This window comes from Erythrolamprus reginae, chromosome 1 (assembly GCF_031021105.1).
Source record: "Erythrolamprus reginae isolate rEryReg1 chromosome 1, rEryReg1.hap1, whole genome shotgun sequence".
NCBI lineage: Eukaryota > Metazoa > Chordata > Lepidosauria > Squamata > Dipsadidae > Erythrolamprus > Erythrolamprus reginae.
This window is the reverse complement of record NC_091950.1, coordinates 261,009,209-261,031,663: the sequence shown is the minus strand read 5'-3', so window position 1 is coordinate 261,031,663 and position 22,455 is coordinate 261,009,209. Positions and strand designations below refer to the sequence as shown.

At 39.0% G+C, this 22,455-nt stretch overlaps 1 protein-coding gene across 1 annotated transcript in view; it reads left to right on the top strand.

Annotated features, from left to right (window-relative positions):
- The window catches only part of MYOM2 (myomesin 2), a 106,357-nt gene that overhangs the window by 42,855 nt on the left and 41,047 nt on the right, over nt 1–22,455 (top strand). Inside the window, exons 15-26 of the mRNA XM_070738708.1 lie at nt 350–524; nt 2,542–2,663; nt 3,639–3,826; nt 5,658–5,784; nt 7,593–7,771; nt 10,564–10,678; nt 12,275–12,431; nt 12,546–12,652; nt 15,493–15,537; nt 16,192–16,328; nt 21,906–22,050; nt 22,154–22,213. Coding sequence (XP_070594809.1) covers nt 350–524; nt 2,542–2,663; nt 3,639–3,826; nt 5,658–5,784; nt 7,593–7,771; nt 10,564–10,678; nt 12,275–12,431; nt 12,546–12,652; nt 15,493–15,537; nt 16,192–16,328; nt 21,906–22,050; nt 22,154–22,213 — 1,557 coding nt within the window. The remainder of the gene's footprint in view (nt 1–349; nt 525–2,541; nt 2,664–3,638; nt 3,827–5,657; nt 5,785–7,592; nt 7,772–10,563; nt 10,679–12,274; nt 12,432–12,545; nt 12,653–15,492; nt 15,538–16,191; nt 16,329–21,905; nt 22,051–22,153; nt 22,214–22,455) is intronic.

The following is a 22,455-nucleotide window of genomic DNA, read 5'->3' as shown; positions in this document are numbered from 1 at the left end:
GCCCCCCCCCCAAAAAAAAATTAGAGGGAACACTGGTGTAGTGTAGTGTAGTGTAGTATAGAGTAGTGAAGTATAGTGTAGTGTAGCAATGCAATGCAATGCTATGCTACACTACACTTCACTACATTAAACTACACTACACCATACTATTTATTTATTTATTTGTTTGTTTATTTGTTTATTTATTTGATTTATATGTTGGTCTAGAGCCACTCTGGATGGCTTACAAACATATTTGCATTGGCATCCTTCAGTCCCGAAAGACCAATGTGACAAACATATACCAAGACAAACATCTACCAATGTGTAATTGTTATGAAGAGAGTAAGTGCCTTTCTTTGTGCTGCAGTGGTGCCATCAGCCCCTGGACGTGTTGTTGCATCAAGAAACACAAAAACCTCTGTTATTGTGAACTGGGATAAGCCAAAACATGAAGAAGACCTGATTGGCTATTACGTTGATTATTCTGTGGCAGGATCAAATCATTGGGAAGCCTGTAACCATAAGCCAATCAAGTATAACAGGTGATGTTTGAAGAATTGCTTGCTCTTTCACATATGCATGTATATATTTGGTTAATTATTTCGACAAGCATGGCAGGTGGGGGATTCTGGGAGTTAAAATTCACTGTTCTTAGAAGTCTGTAGAGATTCTCAGTCATCCAGGTTAAGCAACTCAAAATGGTGGCTTTGGCCTGACACATTCTTGTTTTTTTCTTTGAAGATGTTTCACTTCTCATCCAATAAGCTTCTTCAACTCTGACGGGATAGTGGGCAAAGTATTGAGAATATTGATTGCTGTATTTGTGAACAACTAGGACTGTTACTGACTTAGATATTTGCCTAATGTAAATAAACAATGTCGTCTGGCGGGACCCAGGGGAAGAGCCTTCTCTGTGGTGGCTCCAACCCTCTGGAACCAGCTCCCCCCAGAGATTAGGATTGCCCCCACCCTCCTTGCCTTTCGTAAACTCCTTAAAACCCACCTCTGCCGTCAGGTATGGGGGAATTGAAACATCTCCCCCTTGCCCATGTAGTTTTGGTCTATGATTGATTGTGTGCTTGTTTTTTATATATATTGGGGTTGCTTTTATGGACTTTTTAACTTAAAACTGTAATTTAGATTGCTAAATATTAGATTTGTTACTATGTACTGTTTTTGCCATTGTTGTGAGCCGCCCCGAGTCTGCGGAGAGGGGCGGCATATAAATCCAATAAATCTCATCTAATCTAAATTTAATACTTATATATTTAATGTATGTGGTATGGTTATTTGAAGTACTGCTCATTTCTCTGGAATATCTGTTACCTCCATGTTTTTCCTCTGTGCATCCTGTGTAACTCTTAGGGGTAGCACAGTTTACTCCTTAACACCTAACACAGCTGATCATTTGCATCCTTTTAGAGAGCCGTTGAAGCACTTGTGGGTTTATCTGTGTCCTCAGGTCGCCAGAGTAGTGTTCCTGGTTCCTGTAGTCTGCAATTTTTTCTTGGGAAATCCATTCCTATTCTCACACCATTCAAAGGGAGTTAATCCCAAACTGTAGAGCTATAAAAGTCTGTAGAGCTTCCCAGTCACCCAGGTAATGGTTGTCCCAAAGGTGCTTTTTCAGGAGGCAAATGGACTTTCTTATTTTTTCTTTGAAGATGTTTCACTTCTCATCCAAGAAGCTTCACAGTTCATAGAGTTGCCAAGTTTGGACACCTCTGTTCTAGGATAATGTTAATTCAACGATTTAATGGGCAATCGTCAGAGAAACCATAAGATTATAAATGAATAAATAAACAAATAAAACAGCGGAGAACATAGCAGGAGGGCTACTTAGGAAAGTGGCTGGCTGCTGGTGGGAGGGAGTTGCCAGCTTTGCAGTCAATCAGAGCTAGGCCTCTTACTGGAATGGAATGAGGTGTTGGGGATCATCTATATCAGAGGTGTGAAACTTGTGGTGTCACATTGTCATCACGTGACTTATCATGACTTTTTTCCTCTTTGCTAAACCGGGGTTGGGCATGGCCAGTGCATGATGGATCCGGCCGGTGGGATGTGAGTTTGACACCCCTGATCTACACTAAAGGGTTTAAGACAGCTCAGGTGGGAAAACAGTGAATTACCTTGAATTAAAGCTGGAAAACAAAGGCATTCGTGTAGAAGTGACAGAATGTCCCCACAAAGTGGTGGCCTGTTGTGCCCATACCCACAGCAGAAAGTGTGGCTCTGTCTTCTGTCCCAAAGACAGAAATAAAGTAATCCTCTCTGAAAAAACCCCAAAGTACAGTTTCTCTGAACCGTCCTTTGTGTAAACTGTGATCAACAGTCTGCAAAAATCCCACTGGGCATATCAGAATGGACAACCTGTTCAGGCCTCCTGTCTTAAAAGCAATGAGGGCAAGTTCCTAGGTTCACAGTTTTCCACCTCACAGCTGTTTTTCACAATTAAATTGTTTGTTGCATGGATAGGGGAAGCCCTTTCATTTTGTAACAACCCAAACAGATGCCTTTAAAATTAAGCAGCAATACCAGATCACCTCTCTGTTTCTTCAGGTTCACCATGCATGGTCTGACAACAGGAGAGAAATATGTCTTCCGTGTGAAAGCAGCAAATGCAGTGGGGATGAGTGAAAATTCACAGGAATCTGACCCCATCGCAGTACAAGCGGCCCTCAGTAAGTGGGACTTGGTCTTTGAAAGATTAAGGGGTGGTCTGAGCAATTAGAAGCCATTTCTCCATAGTAACACCATAGTAACCTCAGCCAGTAGCAGCAGCCATTATTCACAGCCATTCATTTAGTGACTGTTTGAAGTTACAACGGCACTGAAAACAGTGACTTGTGCCCATTTTTCACACGACCATCACAGCATCCTCATGGTCACAGTATCAAAATTTTGGGCAGTTGGCAATTGGGATGTGTTTATGATGGTTGCAGAGTCCTAGGCTCATGGGAATCACCTTTTGTGATCTTCCCAGTTGGTTTCCAACAAGTAAAGTTTATGTGGGAAACCAGATTTTCTTATGAACCTTTCTGCAACAGAAAGGTCGTGAAATGGGGCAAAACTCATTTAAAAAATGCCTTGCTTAGCAAAACAGAAATGTTGGGCTCAATTGGTGTCATCAATTGAGGACTATCTGTACTCTCAAAATGTAAACTTCCCCCCCATCGTGATGCCTTCGTGCATTGCTAGCATGGGGATTAATTTTCCAATAATTGTAAGCTTCCATGTGGTAAGTCATTGTTACATGAAAATACGGGTGCCTGCTATGGGGAAAAGGAGATGAACATAAAAGAAGAATATGTAAACTGAAGTTGGAGAAAACAGCCTCATTGTGGTATTTAAGACCTCAGGGTGAATTATTTTGGCAAACAAAGACACAGAAGGAAGGAAATATTGAGGAAGATAGAAGTAATATTTTGGTCAAGTTTACTTAACTTCTAATACACTTAGATTTAAAAATGCCATTCTGTGTTTATTATGAACAAGACCCCCATTGATTATCAAGGCTGTTATCTGCGTTACAAACACAAGATTTTCTTAGACAAGTCAATCCATATATTCATTGTAATGTAATCAAAGTATAAAAGAAAACAATGTGATATTGTTTTGTTTGAGAACTTACTCAGAAGTTTGCTTGACTTTTATAGCTTGTCCATCCTATCCTTATGGTATCACCCTTCTCAACTGCGACGGCCAATCCATGACCATTGGCTGGAAGCTTCCAAGATACAGTGGTGGATCAAATATTCTGGGTTATTACATCGACAAACGGGAGGCAGAACACCACAACTGGCATGAAGTCAACTCTTCCCTTGTTAAAGAGAGGATTTATAAGGTCTGTATTGTTGCATACTCTAAATACTTTCAGTCAATATTGCTTGATTTTGCCAATTTCATATCAGCTGTGTGAACTGATCCAGACTAGATTCTATAATATAGACCAGGGGTCAGGAACCTTTTTGGCTAAGAGAGCCGTAAACGCCACATATTTTGAAATATAATTCCGCGAGAGCCGTACAATATGTTTAAAGGGCAATTGCACTGATAGTGGTCCTTTAAATCAGTTTCTTATGCCCACAAGAGATTAATTTAAAGCCTCCAAGAGTGTAATATGGGTGGCAGATGTCCTTTAAGGCCATATTTTTTTTTGGGGGGGGGGGGCTATATAATGGATTATGTGGGATTATTTTCAGGGGTGAAGTGGGAAGGGGGGGTTGGTGGGACACACTGTATTACACAGCCCCTTTATTGATGCAGCTCACTGCTGCTGACCATGAGGCTGTGTAACAATTTCCATGTTATAATGTTCACCTTCAAAGCAGCAGCACAGCCAGGGGTTTCTGGAACGTCCAAGGGAGACACAATGGAGGAGGCAGATGCCGCTTCACTAGGGGACGCAGGTGCGTGCTTGCAGACGGCGCGGCTATGCAGGGAGTTATGGGAAATGTAGTCCATGCTCCCTGCCGCTCACCACTGCTGCCAATGCTTATCAGGCCATCAAAGAACTACCAATATCAGCGTGCAGCGCGGCCTGATGGAGCGCGGTGCATGCATCCTTCCCATAGACAGGTAGGAGCCCTGTCTGCGAGCCAGATACGGCCATCAAAAGAGCCATATCTGGCTCGCGAGCCATAGGTTCCCGACCCCTGATATAGACTAAGCAGTATCTTATTTTGGTGTACCTTTCACACTATACTTTTAAAAACAACATTATTTTTATTTATCTAAGTACAACTCCAATATATACTATATTAATGAGCATACTATACACATCAAAAAATACTATTATAATAATGGCTGTTCATATGCATACAAACAGACAGAAATAAGAAATAAGAAAAATGAAATTGATTTGTTCTATTCTATTCTTGTTCTTTCATTCAATGGTATCAGTTCCTGTTGCAACTAATGGATCAATTTGATCTGAACAAAGTGGACAATTTGCTTGTGGGGAAATGCAACGAAGAAAAAAAACCTATAGAAAGTTAACATAATGCAATTTAATTTGTACCTGATTTGAAACTAAATGATAATCATATGTCCTTTGATGACTCAGATTATCAAAATTGTCTGTCGTGTATCAACTTTCCAAATAAGCAGTGTCTCACCAAAAGCTTGAGTCATCTCAGTGTAATATAAAGCATTTTAAGTTGTCATGTACAAATGCTCGTGACAGCAGAAGCTATCTGATCCATTAAGACAGGGGCCCTCAATTTCCAGTCCATGTGCTGACACCAGTCTGTGGCATGCCAGAAGCTGGACCACACCAACAAATGAAGTCCCATCAGCCCCCTCAATTTCGAGTCCATGTGCTGACACCAGTCTGTGGCATGCCAGAAACTTGACCACACCAACAAATGAAGTCCCACCAGCGCCCCCCCCCCGAGAGAAAAACCTCTTTCCATGGAATTAGTCCCTGGTACCTAAAAGGTTTAGGGCCGCTACATCACAGATCACTTTTCCATTATTATTACTTTTGAGTTGCAATCAATCTTCCCCTTTAGGATTTGACCATACAGTACTTGTAATCATTTTTATTTTTTAAAAAATCTTGTTTATTCAGCTATACAGGAGTTTTAAAGTCCAAGTGAAATAAACACTTGCTCTTATTATGAGATCAGATGGTTATTACCAACATTAATTTTGGAAAAAATTTTGGGTTAAAGGTAGAGGATTTGCAAGAAAATGCATACTATGAATTCAAAATTGCTGCTGCAAATATTACTGGTGTAGGAAAATCGTCTGAACCCAGCGAACATTTCAAATGTGAGGCTTGGACCATGCCAGAACCAGGTAAGTAATTTGGATATGAAAATAATTGCCATCTTGAAAACCGATTAGTGTTCAAATATTTTTGTATCTTGTATTAGGGTATGCACGAGTTTTCAAGATTCTGAAACTTAGAAACCGTGGGAAGGTGCATCTGGTTGAGCATCTGTACAACCAATAAAGTTGATTTTGAGGAGCAGCCTTTATGTTCCAAGCAGGGGTGTCTGTGGGGTGAAAATTAAGAAGTTAAGATGGCAGCTATGACTGCATAATTGAAACTTTGCCTCTTTTTTTTTACATGTATCACATACATGAAAAGGGGCAGGAGTTCATCCACAGGGTCACAGCTGTCTTTTTGACTAATTTAACCTCCCACCTACAAATGCCCCAAGTTTCAAGTTCCAAGTTTGCTTTAGATTTACAGTACTTAGAACCTTCCTTCCTTCCTTCCTTCCTTCCTTGCTTCCTTCCTTCCTTCCTTCCTTGCTTCCTTCCTTCCTTCCTTGCTTCCTTCCTTCCTTCCTTCCTTGCTTCCTTCCTTGCTTCCCTCCCTCCCTCCTTCCTTCCTTGCTTCCCTCCCTCCCGCCTTCCTTCCTTCCTTCCTTCCTTCCTTCCTTCCTTCCTTCCTTCCTTCCTTCCTTCCTTCCTTCCTTCCTTCCTTGCCATTTCTCAAAACCCTATCTTTATCCTGCCATTACCTCTTGAAGCCAGAAACACACTTGGCTTTCAAGTATGAGAAACAGGATCGGGTCCAAAATAAATGTTTATATCAAGATTCAAAACACCAAAGGAACATGGGACATATAGTTTTTGAAGGGAAAACTTATCCTCAGTTCCTGCTTTGTTTTAAAAGGTTGAAGGTAAAATTCAGAAAATTTCCAAGTTTAACCCAAGTTGGATTGCTTGTTTGTTTCTATAATTATGCTTAATGTTTGCTTGTCCTGTTTTGGGGAAATATGCCTTCAGGCTCAAGTTTTTGACCCAAAATGAACGAAGCTGTCAAGAAAACAACAATTCTCATGCTGATAGGGAAGCAATTGTTGTTTACCTCTAAGAATCCTTTCTCTCACCTTCTACTATAGATTATTGCCTTTGTACATGTTTGCAAGGCGTCTGTTGAATTTCAAGCAGTTCCTTTGTCTACATTGGATGCATCTGGAACAGAGAAAATGTTTGGTTTATATACAGCCTGCTTTGTCCTGCATTATTTGAATAAAAGGGATTGAATAATGAAATAGGGAGATTGGCACAAATCTGTTTTTGTTCTTTTAATAGGATGCTATTTTAATGCTGATTTATAAATATTAATATGGAGAGCTGGCTGCAGTGGCGTTACTAGATTCGCAACCAAACAGACTCAAAAGATAGTGCCAGATTCTTTCTTCCTTTTAAGGGCCCTTCCATCAATGGCCTTTCTGCCAATTCGATATCAGCCTTGCATGTGTTGTTCCAACAATATTATTCTTCCATATTGGCGGTGACACAGCTCACAGTGTAGAACTTCCATGTAGTTTTGAAGCTGGAGCTCCAGGTTTTTGACAATGGGAAAATTTCCCATTTGCTGGGACTCTGGTCTTATCTTGTCTACTGCTACATCAACTGGAGTTTTCCAGCTGGATTGAACAGTGTCTTCATAATCATGCACCTCCCTCCCTCCCTCAGCAATATTGTGGAGGGTGGTAGGTATGACACATTTAGTGGCTTGGATTGCTAAACCAAAGGTTCACATGCTCAGAGGACCATTTTCCTGCAGCCAGCAGACACCTGCTCCTAAATGGCTTAATTTTTAAAAAATAAAATAAAATAAACAGCACTATCCTTTTTCTGTTTAGGTCCTCCCTATGATCTTACATTTTGTGAAATTAGAAATACCTCCCTTGTAATACTCTGGAAAGCTCCTATTTATATTGGGAATAGCCCTGTTACTGGATATTTTGTTGACTACAAAGAGGAAGAAGGGGAAAATTGGACCACATTCAATGAGAAACCGACACCGCACCATTACTTAAAGGTACAAAAAAAATGTTCTGTTGGCTGTATTTTTGGTTTAATTTTTTAATTTCACCAGAAATAAGTATGTCATCAACAATTTACTTGTTTTGGTTGGGCTTGTTGAGCTCCAGTGTTTAGTTATTATGATCTAAACCAGTGATTTCCAACCTTTTTTGAGCCGCGGCACATTTTTCACATTTACAAAATCCTGGGGCACACCACCAACCAAAATGACACAAAATGATACCCTAAGATACTCTCCTCTCTTTTTCCATCCCTGTCTCCTCCCCACCCTTGTGTGTGTGTGTGTATGTGTGTATACACACTCTTGAACCATTTCCAAAAACAGGTGAGAGCTGGGGGGTTTTCTCTCTTATTCTTTGGGTGCTTTTAATCATATGCTTTAAATCAAGAGTCACTTCTCTCTCTCTTTTGTTTCTCTCTCTTTCCTCTCATTCTCTGTCTCAATCATTTTCTCATTTCTCTTTTTTCCTCCCCTTTTTGCTCATTTCTCTCTCTCTCTCCCTTCCTCTCCTTTTCTCTCTCTCTCTCTTGCTTTCTTTCTCTCTCTCTTGCCTTCTCTCGCTCTCTATCACTCTCTTTCTCTCTCTCTTTCTCTCTTTCTCTATTTCTCACTCACTCTCTCAACAAAAAGTTGTGAGACTGGAACCTGAGCTTCCTTCTTCGCGGCACACCTGACCATGTCTCGCGGCACACTAGTGTGCCACGGCACACTGGTTGAAAAACACTGATCTAAACAACGGATTTCCTAACATTTCACCAAAAGTATCTTCAGAAACAATATGGTTTGCTATGATCTAAGGCAGTTGAACAGGGACTGACTATGGTCCTGTTTTTATAACCAGGTGACTGAGCTACTCGTTGACTGAGCTACTTTCCAATTGGGCCAGATTGGTGAAGGCTTCTCTATTGATTTTTTGCTTGTGCCAAATCCTGATTGGTCATTTGATAGTCTTGGTTCTTGACTGGTCTTTTGTTCATGATAACTTCTTGTTGGGCCTTTTTGAAGTGCCGATTCCTGATTTTTTCCCCCTTTGTACATGCTGGGTTTTAATCGGTTAATCCAAGCAGTTGTGTCCTTATTGGGTTTTTGTCCAGGCAGGTTTCTGATTCATGTAGCACAGAGGTCCCTAACCCCCAGTTCATGGCCTAGTGCCAGACTACAGCTCAATTTGGAATTTGGAAATGATAGACAAGTGTGCATGTGCATGCATGCAAAATAACATTCATGTGTGCTCGTGAAATCATTCCCTTTCCCTCTGCCACCAGCACTGCCTCTACCAGTCTGCCCAGCTGGAAAGGTCAGAGACCACTGGTATAACAGGCCATCCTGCTATGGATGAGGCCAGACACACTTCTCAGTGAAACATCAAGAAATCTGCACTCCAGACTACGGTCACTAAACCTTTGAAGCTCAACACAATCCCACAGATGAAGACCATGAAAGCCAATGTCAATTGACTTTTTTATTTGTTATTTTTTAAACAATAAATTTAACTGCCAGTTATTCATTATTTCTCCTTCATTACTATGGCTCTCCTAACTCTTTGTTAATCAGCGTTGTGTTTGCTTTTTCTTCTAACAATTTCTTTTATTTTCATAAGATAAAAGGAAGAGACGATTTTGGATTTCCAAGTTTGCAAAAATGCATTTGATAGAGAGAATCTGTCAGGCCCCAAACCAAGAAAGACATGTGGTGATTGTGCCAAGCAGATTCCTTTACAGTTCCACACCTATAGACAGAATCTTGCCAAACTGAACATCTTCTATTGGCATCTACTATATTATTATTATCATCATCATCATTATTATTATTATTATTATTATTATTATTATTATTATCATCATCATCATCATTATTATTATTATTATTATTATTATTATTATGTCCATACAACACAGCAAACGAGATCACTATGCTGGATTTCGTATTTCATCACCAGTTGGGCGCTTCCCAAGCACCTAGGACTTCGTGATGTAGCAGCGAATTATGTGTGCCGATCCCAGTAAAGTGGCATTTTGCAATTGACAGATGGAGATTTTGTCAATTCCAATGGTTTTCAAATGTCCGCTGAGATCCCTTGGCACTGAACCCAATGTGCCAAGTGCCAAAGGATCTCTGCAAACATTTGAAAACCATCGGAATTATTATTATTATTATTATTATTATTATTATTATTATTATTATTATTATTTAGATTTGTATGCCGCCCTTCTCCAAAAACTCGGGGCAGCTATATACTCTGAGAATTATTAGGGTGGGGCTATCTTCATCCTCTTCCGTATCAGTAGCGGGTTGCTACTAGTATGGCAAAGGATGGTGCACTGGTAGTGATCATTGCATGCACAGCTTCTGTTATCTTGTGTGCACACACTCGTGTCCTAGCGTGCTTTTGTTTCAGCATATGTGTAGGAAGCAAAATCTTGCAATGGAATGCACGTGCGAGAGAGATTTGGGTGATTTTTTGCATGCACGGAAGCAAAACAATCATCAAAATCTCTCGTCTCTCATGAGAGTTTGCTTCCTGCACATGTGCAGAAGCAAAAACATGCTGGGACATGCGCGCATACATGCAAGCTAACTGAAGCTGCATGTGCAGTGCACTGATAGCAGCAGTAATAGGAATCCGCCCCTGCATATAACATATGGACATCTTACTCCCCTCCCTCCTTGGAATCTACCCCCTCATTCCATTCCATTACATCATCAGAGGAAACTCTTCCACTACCTCTTAAGTTTCATTAACTACTCATGTGTATGTAAAATCTTCCTTGGTTGTATCTTTTCAGGTCACAGAGCTACATGAAGGCAAATCCTACCTGTTTCGAGTTCGCCCAGTGAATGATGCTGGCGTAGGAAAGCCATCCGATATTTCTGAAGCTGTCCTTGTACAGGCTAAGCCTGGTAAGAAATAGGAACTTGATCCTGAAATGTAGAGCTCTCACTGTCAGATTTGTTGTCTCCCAAAGCTGAGTTTTTAAAACCTTTCATTCTTTTCCAGCCATTTAAATTTTGAAAACATTGGTATCAAAATTGACTAGAACCACATCCTCACCCGATGTTCCCACAGCCAAATATACTGTAGTAGAAACACCTATTACCACCATGGAAAAGACTATAAATATGACCACCTGTCATGGAATATCCAAAATTGAGGAGTTTTCCAAGAAAACACAGAGCTACTACCCAAATATTATCACTTAAAACATAGCTGAATGTTTTATAGCTGAAGGGATTAAGAAATCCAAAAACATATTATTCAAAAGCCTCCATCTCCCCTTCGGCATTTATTTTAACCACAAGTTCCTTATGTTTCAGCTTATCAAGAGATTTGTGGATTCATTTCAAAGAACAAAATTACCAATTTCCCCGTTCAAAGGGCACACTAGAACAGGGAATTTATTTATTTGTTTGTTTGTCAAAACATGTATAAGATAGCATAACATAAACATAAGCAAAAAAAAAGTAAGTATTGATAAATTTGGACAATAGGACAGTAAGACAGGGATGGTAGGCACAATGGTGCACTTATACTTGCCCCTTACACACCTCATAGGAATGGGGTGAGGTCGATTGTAGACAGTCTAAGGTTAAGGTTTTTGGGGTTTGAGGAAAAAACCATAGAGTCTAGAGAGTCATTGAGGCCACCTAGAGGTTTATCTGTATCTTCAGTGTCACCTGAGTGTTGTAAATGGGTGTGGAGCCTTTTTGGTACTGCTGAAAGGTCTGTGTTGTAGATTGGAGATAGATGATGTAATATCCTTTCTCCTCTGTGGAGAGAGAGCTGTTTAATTTTGACCTAAATGGCCTCTTTCACCCATCTTTCAAACCAGTGGTCCTCTTTGTCCAAAATGTTGACCTTGCAGTTTTCAAGAAAAACCAGAAAGTCCAGTTGTGTCTTCAAAAAAGGCAACTTTTGGACAACTGTGAACTGAATGACTGAGAATCTCCATAAATATTCGCTTCCATAAATGTTTATTTTTTTATTTGTTTGTCAAAATGTGTACAAGATAATAGGTATGGATGGGGAACCGTAGTAAGATGCAGAAATCCATACTGTGTAGCACCAATAATCTGAGATGATGGATCTCTCAGTATGGCAGCAGGTTCAGCATGCTGGAAACTATGGCAGGCACTGAGGCTGTTACATGAGGGTAACAAATATAGAGGTATTGCTTGGACACCGAATAAAGCAATATCACCCTTCCTTGCACTCTGCCTGCCTCTGGCATTTGATTCTGAGAGTATCCTGGATGAAGTATTACCAGTTTCATCAGCTCTGTTTTTTTATTTTTCTGTAAAGAATTTTAAAAAGTTAAGTTGTCTTTCCTTTTTGATTTGTAAATTCTATGAATTCTTTCAGGTTGCAGCAGGAATGTGAAACAATTAAGAGAAAGTTTGGGCTAATTAAAGTAAAAAAGGCCTTAATGGGCTCAGATTTGGGGAGAATGAATATTTATCCTAATGCTTATATTTTGAATCACTATCCTATCTTATTAGATACAAAGGAGATCAGTGCTGGTGTGGATGAAGAAGGCAATATTTATCTTGAGTTTGACTGCAAAGAAATTACAGATGCTTCTCATTTTACCTGGAGTAAATTTTATGAAGAGATAAATGATCCTGATAAATTTAATATTGAAACCATTGGAGATCAGTAAGTTTGTCAGGTCCTTTATGAATGCTTTTAAAAGTATGGTTCCTTTTAGCAAAATGCTAATTTTGCTTTCTTCCTTTCTTTTTTCTTTTTTAAATTAAAAATATATTTCAGCTCTAAACTCTATTTTAAAAATCCTGACAAAGATGATTTGGGAACTTATGCTGTTGCTGTTAGTGATACTGATGGTGTCTCATCTAGTTTCATTATGGATGAAGAAGGTAAATATAAATTAAACTTCTTAAACTTCAGATTTGAGTAAAGCTGCCATTTGCATTTTCTTCTTTCTTTGCCTGAAAGGATTTAATACTTATTTAGAAGATAAAAAAACTATTTACAAAATAAATAGTCTGTGGTATTGGCATTTTTGTTTTATAAATATGCAATAATATTTCACAATCAAAGTCTTCCATAGAATTTCCTTGTTATAACCACAAGGTTTTAAAGCAGACCTGGGCAAAGTGTGGCCCGGGGGCCAATTGCGGCCCGCCCGCTGTTTGTGACCGGCCCGCGGAGGTTGGAAGGAAGGAAGGAAGAAGAAATGGAGGAAGAAAGGAAGGAGAAATGGAGGGAGGAAAGAAAGAAGGAAGGAAGGAAGGAGAAATGGAGGGAGGAAGGAAGAAGAAATTCTCTTTCCATGCCTTTTTGTAAAAGTCCAATAAATACTCATTTTTTAATTGTTCATTGGTTTCATTGGCCTTTCCAATAAATTTAAAACAACCCCCCCCACCTCTCCAGGGAAAAAGGGGAGGAGGAGGAAGAAAAGGAATCCAAAGCTACTTTCAGGCAAAGCCTCCACTATCTTTTCTCAACTGACAATATAGGTCAGTTGAAGAGAGGCATTTGAAAGGAATATTTTGAAAGAGAAGTAAAGAACTGCCCAAAAGCAGAAATAAAAGGCAGAGAAAATCAAAGAGACAGAAGCTTCTCTCCATCTGGGGAAAGAAGGAAGGAAGGAAGGAAGGAAGGAAGGAAGGAAAGAAGGAGAAATGGAGGGAACAAGGAAGGAAGGAAGGAAGGAAGGAAGGAAGGAAGGAAGGGGTGGGCAATTAATTTATAATTATAATATAATTAACTCAGTTCTACCTAATAATATACAGTATTGGGTAGAACTGAGTTAATTATATTAATCCGGCCCTCTAAAACCATCCCAATTTCTCATGCGACCCCATGGCAAAATTAATTGCCCACTCCTGTTTTAAAGGACCATTCCTTCAAAACATTATAGTATTCAACCTTTACCAACTTCTGTATCTCATAGGGAGCAATCTCTCTCTCTTTCTGTAGACGAATAAAAGTTTTAAATGGGCTGGCTTGCTTCTAATAAAGATAGAAATGAGAGCAAAACATTTGTGCTTTTCTCTAGTTAATTTTGTCATTTCTTTGTTATTTGAAAATTGGCAGACCCTGCAATTACTTTCATTTCCTGATACTTTATTAGCAATTCTAATATGCTAAGTCTAGCTAATCCTGGTCCCCAGTGCTTTGCACAATTTTTGTGAGAGCTTATTGACAGTTACTACATATACTAAAAAAACCCCATTTTCACTTCACCAAATTTTATGCTTTTGCTGAAATGACACCGCATTTAAAATGATACGCTAACGCTATGGAATTATGTTGGCAGATAAAACAAGATATTGATAACATGACTGAACCTGTGAATATTTTACCCCATAATTTCATTTTAGTGCATTTTTTAATAATTGAAATGTGGGCCATTATTTTTAAACTCTTGTGTTGCATTTGATAGTAAGCTATGGTTTAGATAGAGAATGAACTATCCTGGACTATTGTATTTTCCTCACTTTTTTCCCCTCAATAAGTGGTGCTGTAAGATGTTCATAAATTCTAGCTTTGTTATTTGAGCTATAGCCAGCATCAATTATAGTTGTTTTAATAACCCAGTTTTGAAAGCAGTGATTAAATGGAAATTTGTTTTGATTAAATAATAATTAAAGTTAAGTACAGTGATACCTTGTCTTACAAACTTAATTGGTTCCAGGACAAGGTTCTTAAGATGAAAAGTTTGTAAGACGAAACAATGTTTCCCATAGGAATCAATAGAAAAGTGATTAATGCGTACAAGCCCAAAATTCACTCCTTTTGCCAGCCGAAGCGCCCGTTTTTGCGCTGCTGGGATTCCCATGAGGCTCCTATCCATGGGAAACACCACCTCCGGTGTTGTGTCCAGAGGACTTCTGTGTTTTTGCAATGCTGCAGGGGAATCCCAGTAGGGGAATCCCAGCATCGCAAAAACGAGCGCTTCACTGGCAATAGACGTCCGGAGGTGAGGTTTCCCAGCGAAGGGAGCATCAGTGAAATCGCAGCATCACAAAAGCACCGAAGTCCTCGAAACCCCACCTCCAGACCTCTGTGTTTTTGTGATGCTGTGATTTCACTGAGGCTCCCCTCGCTTGGAAACCCCACCTCCGGACTTCCGTTGCCAGTGAAGTGCCCGTTTTTGCGCTGCTGGGATTCCTCTGCAGCATCACAAAAACACGGAAGTCTGGAGATGGGGTTTCCCATGGAGGGGAGCCTCAGGGGAATCCCAGCAGCACAAAAATGGGTGCATCCCAGCGGCGGCGGTGGGTTTGTAAGATGAAAATAGTTTGTAAGAAGAGGCAAAAAAATCTTAAACCCCGGGTTTGTATCTTGAAAAGTTTGTATGACGAGGCGTTTGTAAGACAAGGTATCACTGTATTTGGTGGTTGTATGATATAACTAAAATTAAGCCATAAGTGGTAGTGTTTTTTCAGATTTTATTCAAGGGAAAGGCATGGGATGGTTACACACTGGGGGTGCAGCTAAACTTGATTCTATCACAAGATAGTTTATCATCAAAGCTTGATCCCTTCATAGGATGGTTTGTCACGATATCAGAATCTAAATGTTTTCTTATCTCCTGTTTTTCAAAATTTGAATTTTCAGACTTGTGTTCCTTTATTGAGCTAAAGTTTCTGGGTATTGCATGAACTCGTCCATTTTTTTAAAATAATGTTTAGTTTGACGACCAACATATATAAAAAAACAATAGGTTAAAATTTGCTCTTCATTTCAGAGCTTGAGCGTTTGATGACACTAAGCCGTGAAATCAAGAATCCAAGTAAGTATGAGGCTTGAATCTAATACGTAGTCCCTGAAGTAATGCATTTGTACACGGTGATTGAAGTAAAGCAATAAAAAAGCTTTTTGGTAGAACAGCTTGCTTATCCTTCTATTAATTAAATGCAAATATTAGTTTCTGTTTAAAGGAGATCTTCTTCACTATTGCAAATGTATTTGGATGAATGAAGTCAGATGGAATATATCTAATATTTGCTGGATTACGTATTTAAGAGCTGTAAATGGCGCAGTAAATGCAGCTGCAGTTTGTGGTCCTTAATCATGCAGAACTTTCCTGTGATATAGATAGAAGAGAATATTTGTAACTTAGAGTTGAACTGTGGAGTCCTTGGTGCTTTTTGAGCTTGGTTGTTTTTCTTGTAGACGTGCCCTTACTCAAATAGGTAACATCATGAGTACAGAGATGATGATGGTGATGATCAATTACGATGTTACATAGCAATGAAATACCTGCAAGAAAACCACCAGACTTAGTGAGCACCAAAGACCGCACAAACCTGTGAAAATACATTAGAAAGCTTTCATTGTATTTCTATTGTATGTTGATTAAGATTTTTAGAAACACCAAGCTATTGGCACTTATGTTTTGGATAAGTCTCCAGGGAGTTCCTTTATATATGTTGTTTTCTTCCAGCTATTCCTTTGAAGTCTGAATTAGCCTATGAGATTTTGGACAAAGGAGAAGTACGTTTCTGGATTCAGAGTGAGAGTCTTTCACCGGATGCCACCTATCGATTTGTCATCAATGATAGTGAAGTTTCCAATAGTGATGTAAGTATAGAATTTGGATGATATAAACCATATTTATCTGGGTTCTCATTTCACCCATCTCTGAAGGATGGAAGGCCGATCAACCTTGAGCCAGTCAGGATCATGGCAGTGGACAGAGTCAGCCTGCAATACTGCACTTTAACGACTGCATCACTGGGGCTCTTTTGCATTATGTCAATGTAATGTCAGAATAGAGGAAGCATTACTAAAAAGCATAAAGTTAATGGGATGTTAGCAATGCAAAGTAGAATCAGCCACATATAGGTTGCACAGACAAAACATAATCTCGTCCAAAAACCTCTGTGAAAATATCTGATGGTCCTTTTCTTCATTTTAGTGAAGGTCCTGTAGAGGCAGACATCATGAGTTTTTTGACATAACCTTTCCATAATGACCCAGAGCAGTGTGGACATTAGGTAGGAGGACATGAGGAATCTGTGGAAAATGTCAGGTGCTGGTGCTAAATCTGCCTGGTGGGAATTGGGAACCAACAATACTTGGAAGATATTCCCCTCTACCCTTGCGGAGAAGCGCAACTAAGATGATTAAAGGCCCAGAGGCTAAAACATATGAAGCATGGCTGCAGGTTTTAGGTTTGCCTGGTCTAGGGTAAAGAGAAATTAGGGAATGACATGATAGCAGCATTTATAGTATTTGAGGGGCTTCCAGAAAGTAGAGAAGGTCAAATTATTCTCCAAAGCACCTGAAGGCAGGGCAAGAAACAACAGATGGAAACTAATCAAAGAGAGAAGCAACTGGGATAAACTTCCTAACACTGAGGACAACTATCAAGTGGAACAGCTTGCCTTCATAAGTTGTGGGTGCTTCATCACTGGATGCTTTCCAGAAATCTAGGCACTTATCTGAAATGGTATAGGTTCTCCTGCTTGAGCAGGGGGCTGGACTAGAAGACCTCAGAGGTCCGTTTCAGCTCGATTCTACTCTAAACATCCTACACAATTGTATCCAACTTCTTTTTTCTACCCTTCCTTAACCTTTTCTTTACTGATAGCCCCCCATGACATGCCTTCTGCAGTGGACAGCCTGAAAAGATGGAGGGCAATCACATTAGTCTGTAAGATGTCTATATTGCATAGGTTTGCTTTATTGCCTTTGAAGGATATGGATGATTTTTTTGCAAAGCACTATTGTTAAAGAATGAATTACTATTTTAACAAAGACAGGGCAGTCTGCTTCTGGAGTTCTCATTTGTACCCTCCAGTGCTTCATTACATTATACAAAAAGGAGCTCTTGTTCCTTCCACTACAAATAGCAAGGTGTTCTGCTTCCCTTTAAGTTTCATAGGAAAAATTGCTGGGTCATTTCCCTTTCATTCCTTTGCTTCATCTTTTTAAGAATATAGAGTATGCAGATTCCAAATTTTTGAAACTGAGCTCTCCTCTCAACTCAGACAAGGTCCCCACTCCTGATGACTTCAGGGACATAGTCATATACAGTAATTTTCTTGTTCACAATATAAAAATGGCTTGCCATTCTCTCCTTTGGAGGCATTTCTCCCAAAATTGACAGTTTAGCTTACAGCTCTCTCCATCTCATCTTGCTCAGCTCCTTCCATTCAGCCAAGGTCAGCTCAGTCCTATTTCATAGATGGGTCTATCTCAGTGAATGCCTGGAATTAAATGTACAAATAGTACATTTGTAGCACCAATATACTTTAAAATGCACATACATTTCCCCCCTTTTCTTCACTGAAGAGGTTTTATTATGCTAGTTACATGAAAAGCTTTCTCATGAAATATCTTTTCATTTCATTGCACTGTTCTATTATGTAGAGACAGGTCTAAAGAAGAAACATTCTGCATTAGAAAATTGTAACTTGCTTACTTTTCATACCCTTAGTGGAATCCTAATCCTGACTGACAGTAATGGTTGGTTTTTGTTGTTTGCAATTCCAGTGCGAATAAACTCTTTAATTTTCTCCCTTCTTTTCTAACTTTTATATTATTCGCAATGCTACAAAAGTTTTGGAATCAGAATCACTGCTTTTATTTTCAAAGTACCGTCCGTATATTACCATATTTTCTGGAGTATAAGATGCTCCACAGTATAAGACACACATTAGTTTTGGGGAGGAAAACAACAACAACAAAATACTGCGTCTGCCTACCAGCATCCATTGGTATTCATTCATTCATTCATTCATTCATTCATTCATTCATTCATTCATTCATTCATTCATTCATTTATTTATCCAATACACAAATACATAGGAAGAAAAATAGACATGTAGTATTATATATAAGGGTAAAGTGAACTTAGAGGAGAGGATATATGAAAGAAAGAAAATATATATGATAAGTGAGAGAAAGGAAAGACAATTGGACAGGGGATGAAAGGCACACCAGTGCACTTATGTATGCCCCTTACTGGCCTCTTAGGAACCTGAAGAGGTCAATCGTGGAGAGTCTAAGGGAGAAATGTCATCTGGCTAGTGTCCTTGCAGCAAACAGCCTAGTCAACTTTAGCATGGTATTGTAGTCTAATTCAGCATAAGCGGTTGGATTGGCCTCCCAGAATACCACCAATCAGCTGTTCCAGGCTGCAAAGATCCCCACAGTCCATTGCTGTCTCCACACTTTGCATTTTTGTCCTCTGCACATTGTGTTTTTGACCACCACGCATTGTGTTTTTGGCCTCCGCATGCAGAAATTGACATGCAGAAGTGGCGATTGGTGGCAATGTGTTGAGATGACCCCTGCAGCCTGTGTCTGAAATGGAGTGTTTGGAGGCTGAAAACATGACCTGCGGAAGCCAAAAATGGTCAAAGGGTAGGGGCCGCAGGGTGGGCAGGGCTTCATCAACATTCGCTGTATCAGATGCACAGACATTTCCATCCACATTTGCGGGGAGGGAAGTGCATCTTATAGTCCAAAAAATATGGTATTTTACTTCTTCAATTAAAGTAGAAGACATGCAAATACATTTGCACTTGAAGCTTAATTATATTTTTTGTAGGAACTCACATCTAAGCTTGTATTTATGGCTGGCACAAAACCACTGAATTTCATCTTACTGCATAAGGGTTGAAGTCAGAAGCCTAATTCCTTATTTATTTGTTTGTTTGTTTGTTTGTTTGTTTGTTTGTTCGTTCGTTCGTTCGTTCGTTCGTTCATTCATTCATTCATTCATTCATTCATTGGATTTCTATGCCACCCCTCTCTGAAGAATCGCAGGTAGTCCTCATCTTACGACCAGAATTTCCATCATAAGCCATTTATGTGTTCATAAATCATAAATTTATTATAAAATTAATTTTATGACAAATTTTGCAGTGGTCATTAATCAAATCACTTGTTAAGTAAATCCCATGACTGTTAAGTGAATCCAGCTTCCCATTGGTCACAACCCATGATTATGTGATTGAAGGAGGTTGCGACTGATCCTAAATGCCAGCCGGTTTCCAATGCCCAAACTGTGGTCCCATGACCACAGAGATGATGTGACAATTGTTAATGCTATTCTACAAATAGCTCCTGATTATTTTAGATGAAGAATACAGTTTTCTTCTTGCCATTGGACCAAATAGATACATTTTCAACAAGATTCTAAGTGGAATACATTTATTTTGCTTTTCCTTTGAAATATATAACATTGTATCATTAAAAGAAGATTAATTTTATTAATATCTCTAGTTGGTAGTTTTCATCTCGTGAAATGTGGCAATAAAATAAAAGAAGTACTATATGCAAGCATCACATGAACAATAAATTATCTGTTTCTTTTTGACTAGCTTGTAGAACTACACTGCCAAGAATTCCATTTCATTGGCTCATTCAGCAAGACCCATGGGGAATTATAACTCAGCTATAACTAGTGCTCCAAAATTTCCCCATCCCAGTGCAGAAAGATTACAGTTAAAATTAGAGGCTGCCATAGAGCAAGGGTGTCCAAACTTGGCCACTTAAAGACTTGAGGACTTCAACTCCCAGAATTCTTCAGCCAGTCTTAAAGTTGCCAGATTTGGTGGCCAAAGTTACTATAAAGGTGGGTGTGCTCTGCAATCTAGTAGCCCCACACTTTTTGGTATCTTTGGAGAAGTTTTCAGGGCTGGACCTTTGATTATCTGGTTGTATCCACCATTTTGACTTTATGTCTCTTCCCAATGAATATTCCTGGTTAATATATTTTTTTTCTATATCAATTTAGGGACAGAATAGCTTTTCTGGGAGTTTGGTAGAATTCTCTGCTTTTACTCTTTATTAAAAACAGATTTGGTCTAAGCATTATTATGCTGCTTCTATCATCCTACACCATCTGAATATTCACTTTTAATTTGGGTAGTATTTATCCTATCACAGATTCACTAGAGGAAAGAAATTGACATTTGTTCCCAGTAGGATTCCTGACAGATTTTTTTTTAAAATGCCCTTCCTGGGAACAATTTTATGTGGCCTTAATCTAGTCATGGATTTCTTCCCCTGTGGACTAACATAGCTATGATTGTTTTTCACATACCTAAGATTAAACAAAGGCCATACAGCATGTGCATAAATCAGCTCCCTGCTGCGCAAATATCTAAAATGGAGCCTGGGGCATTGTAAAATTGCAATAGCCATTTGAAGCAGGTCTTAATTCTCACACTGTCTAAAAAAGGGAATGTGTAGAGATGGTGAAGGGGAAAATCTGATAAGTAAATCTGTTTGTTTTTGACAGAGATACAGGAAGAAAGAGACTCCCTGCTGTTATAGTGAGGACAGATTCAAATAGTGTGGACAGATCCATAGATATGATCCATAGGGTCCACCATTTTTAACTTCTGTGGATCTCTCTTCATAGTTCATATATTTCATATTTTATGAATTTGATGAATTTATGAAACATAAGTTGTTTCAACTTCTACCCTCAAAAAAGATGCTTTAGGGCACTGCACAGAAAAACAACTAGACACAAGGACAGTTTTTCGCTGAATGCCATCACTCTGCTTTACAACTAATTTGCACAACACTGTCAAATAATTTACTAAGACTATTATTATTATTATTTTCTTCATTACTAGTATCCATTTCTTCCCTCTTATTACAATAACCATGTTGCTTGCAACTTTCAATTTATATTGTGTTTTTTTTCTGAGTACGATTTGATAGCTTATTAGTAACCTTGACTATCATTAGGTGTTGTATCTTTTTATTCTTGATTAATTAATTTTATTCTCCTTATGTATATTGAGAGCCTAATTCCTTGTGTGCCCAATCACACCTGTACAATAAAGAATTGTATCATATCGTATCACATCACATCCTATCCTATTCTATTCTATGCAAAAGGTCCCAAAGGGGGTGTCCGTGAGTGCACTAATGTGTTTATTGTCCCTCTTGCCTTCTAAGTTTCTCATTTTCCTTGTTCAAATGTATAATTTTTGTTAGACAAATTAAAACAAAATTCCTTAAACTCTGACTACTCCATAACAGAGATGAAAGGTACTGGAGTTATAATTCCCAACAACTTAATTTTGTCCTCAAGATTTTAGTCACTCTGCCAGCCTGTTTCATTCTGTGACATTTCTCAGTTGTAGCCATCCTATACTTGAGGTGACCTTTGACCTATCTAATTTCCAGGCACATAAGATTAAGTGTGACCATGCAACAGGCACTATTGAGATGGTTATGGACCACTTTACTCTTGAAAATGAAGGTACCTACACGGTTCAGATTCAAGATGGGAAAGCCAAGGGTCAATCCTCTTTGGTTCTCATTGGTGATGGTAAGTCGCCTAAACTTCTTGACCTGGACCGTATATAATAAGCTTTCTGTCTCTTGGAATATCTGATTGATCCATTTATTTCTCCTCTTCTGTCCTTTTTCAGCTTTTAAGGCAGTTTTGGCTGAGGCCCAATTGCAGAGAAAGGAATTCCTGAGGAAACAAGGTAAAACGGGATCAGCTGGAGATTAGTTTTTCCTTTCTTTCCTTCTTTGATGGCAGAAAAATTCTGTAAAAACAATGCATATCCTTAATTCACACATTGGGATTAGTGAGGTTTACATAGTGTAGCATTTATAGTAATCAATGCTTTGTACAATTAAGTCTACAAAAGAAAACAGTAATGGCCCACATGCTGAATTAAATGTGGTTGGATTATATTCTTTTGTCATTGATGTTCTTTAGGAT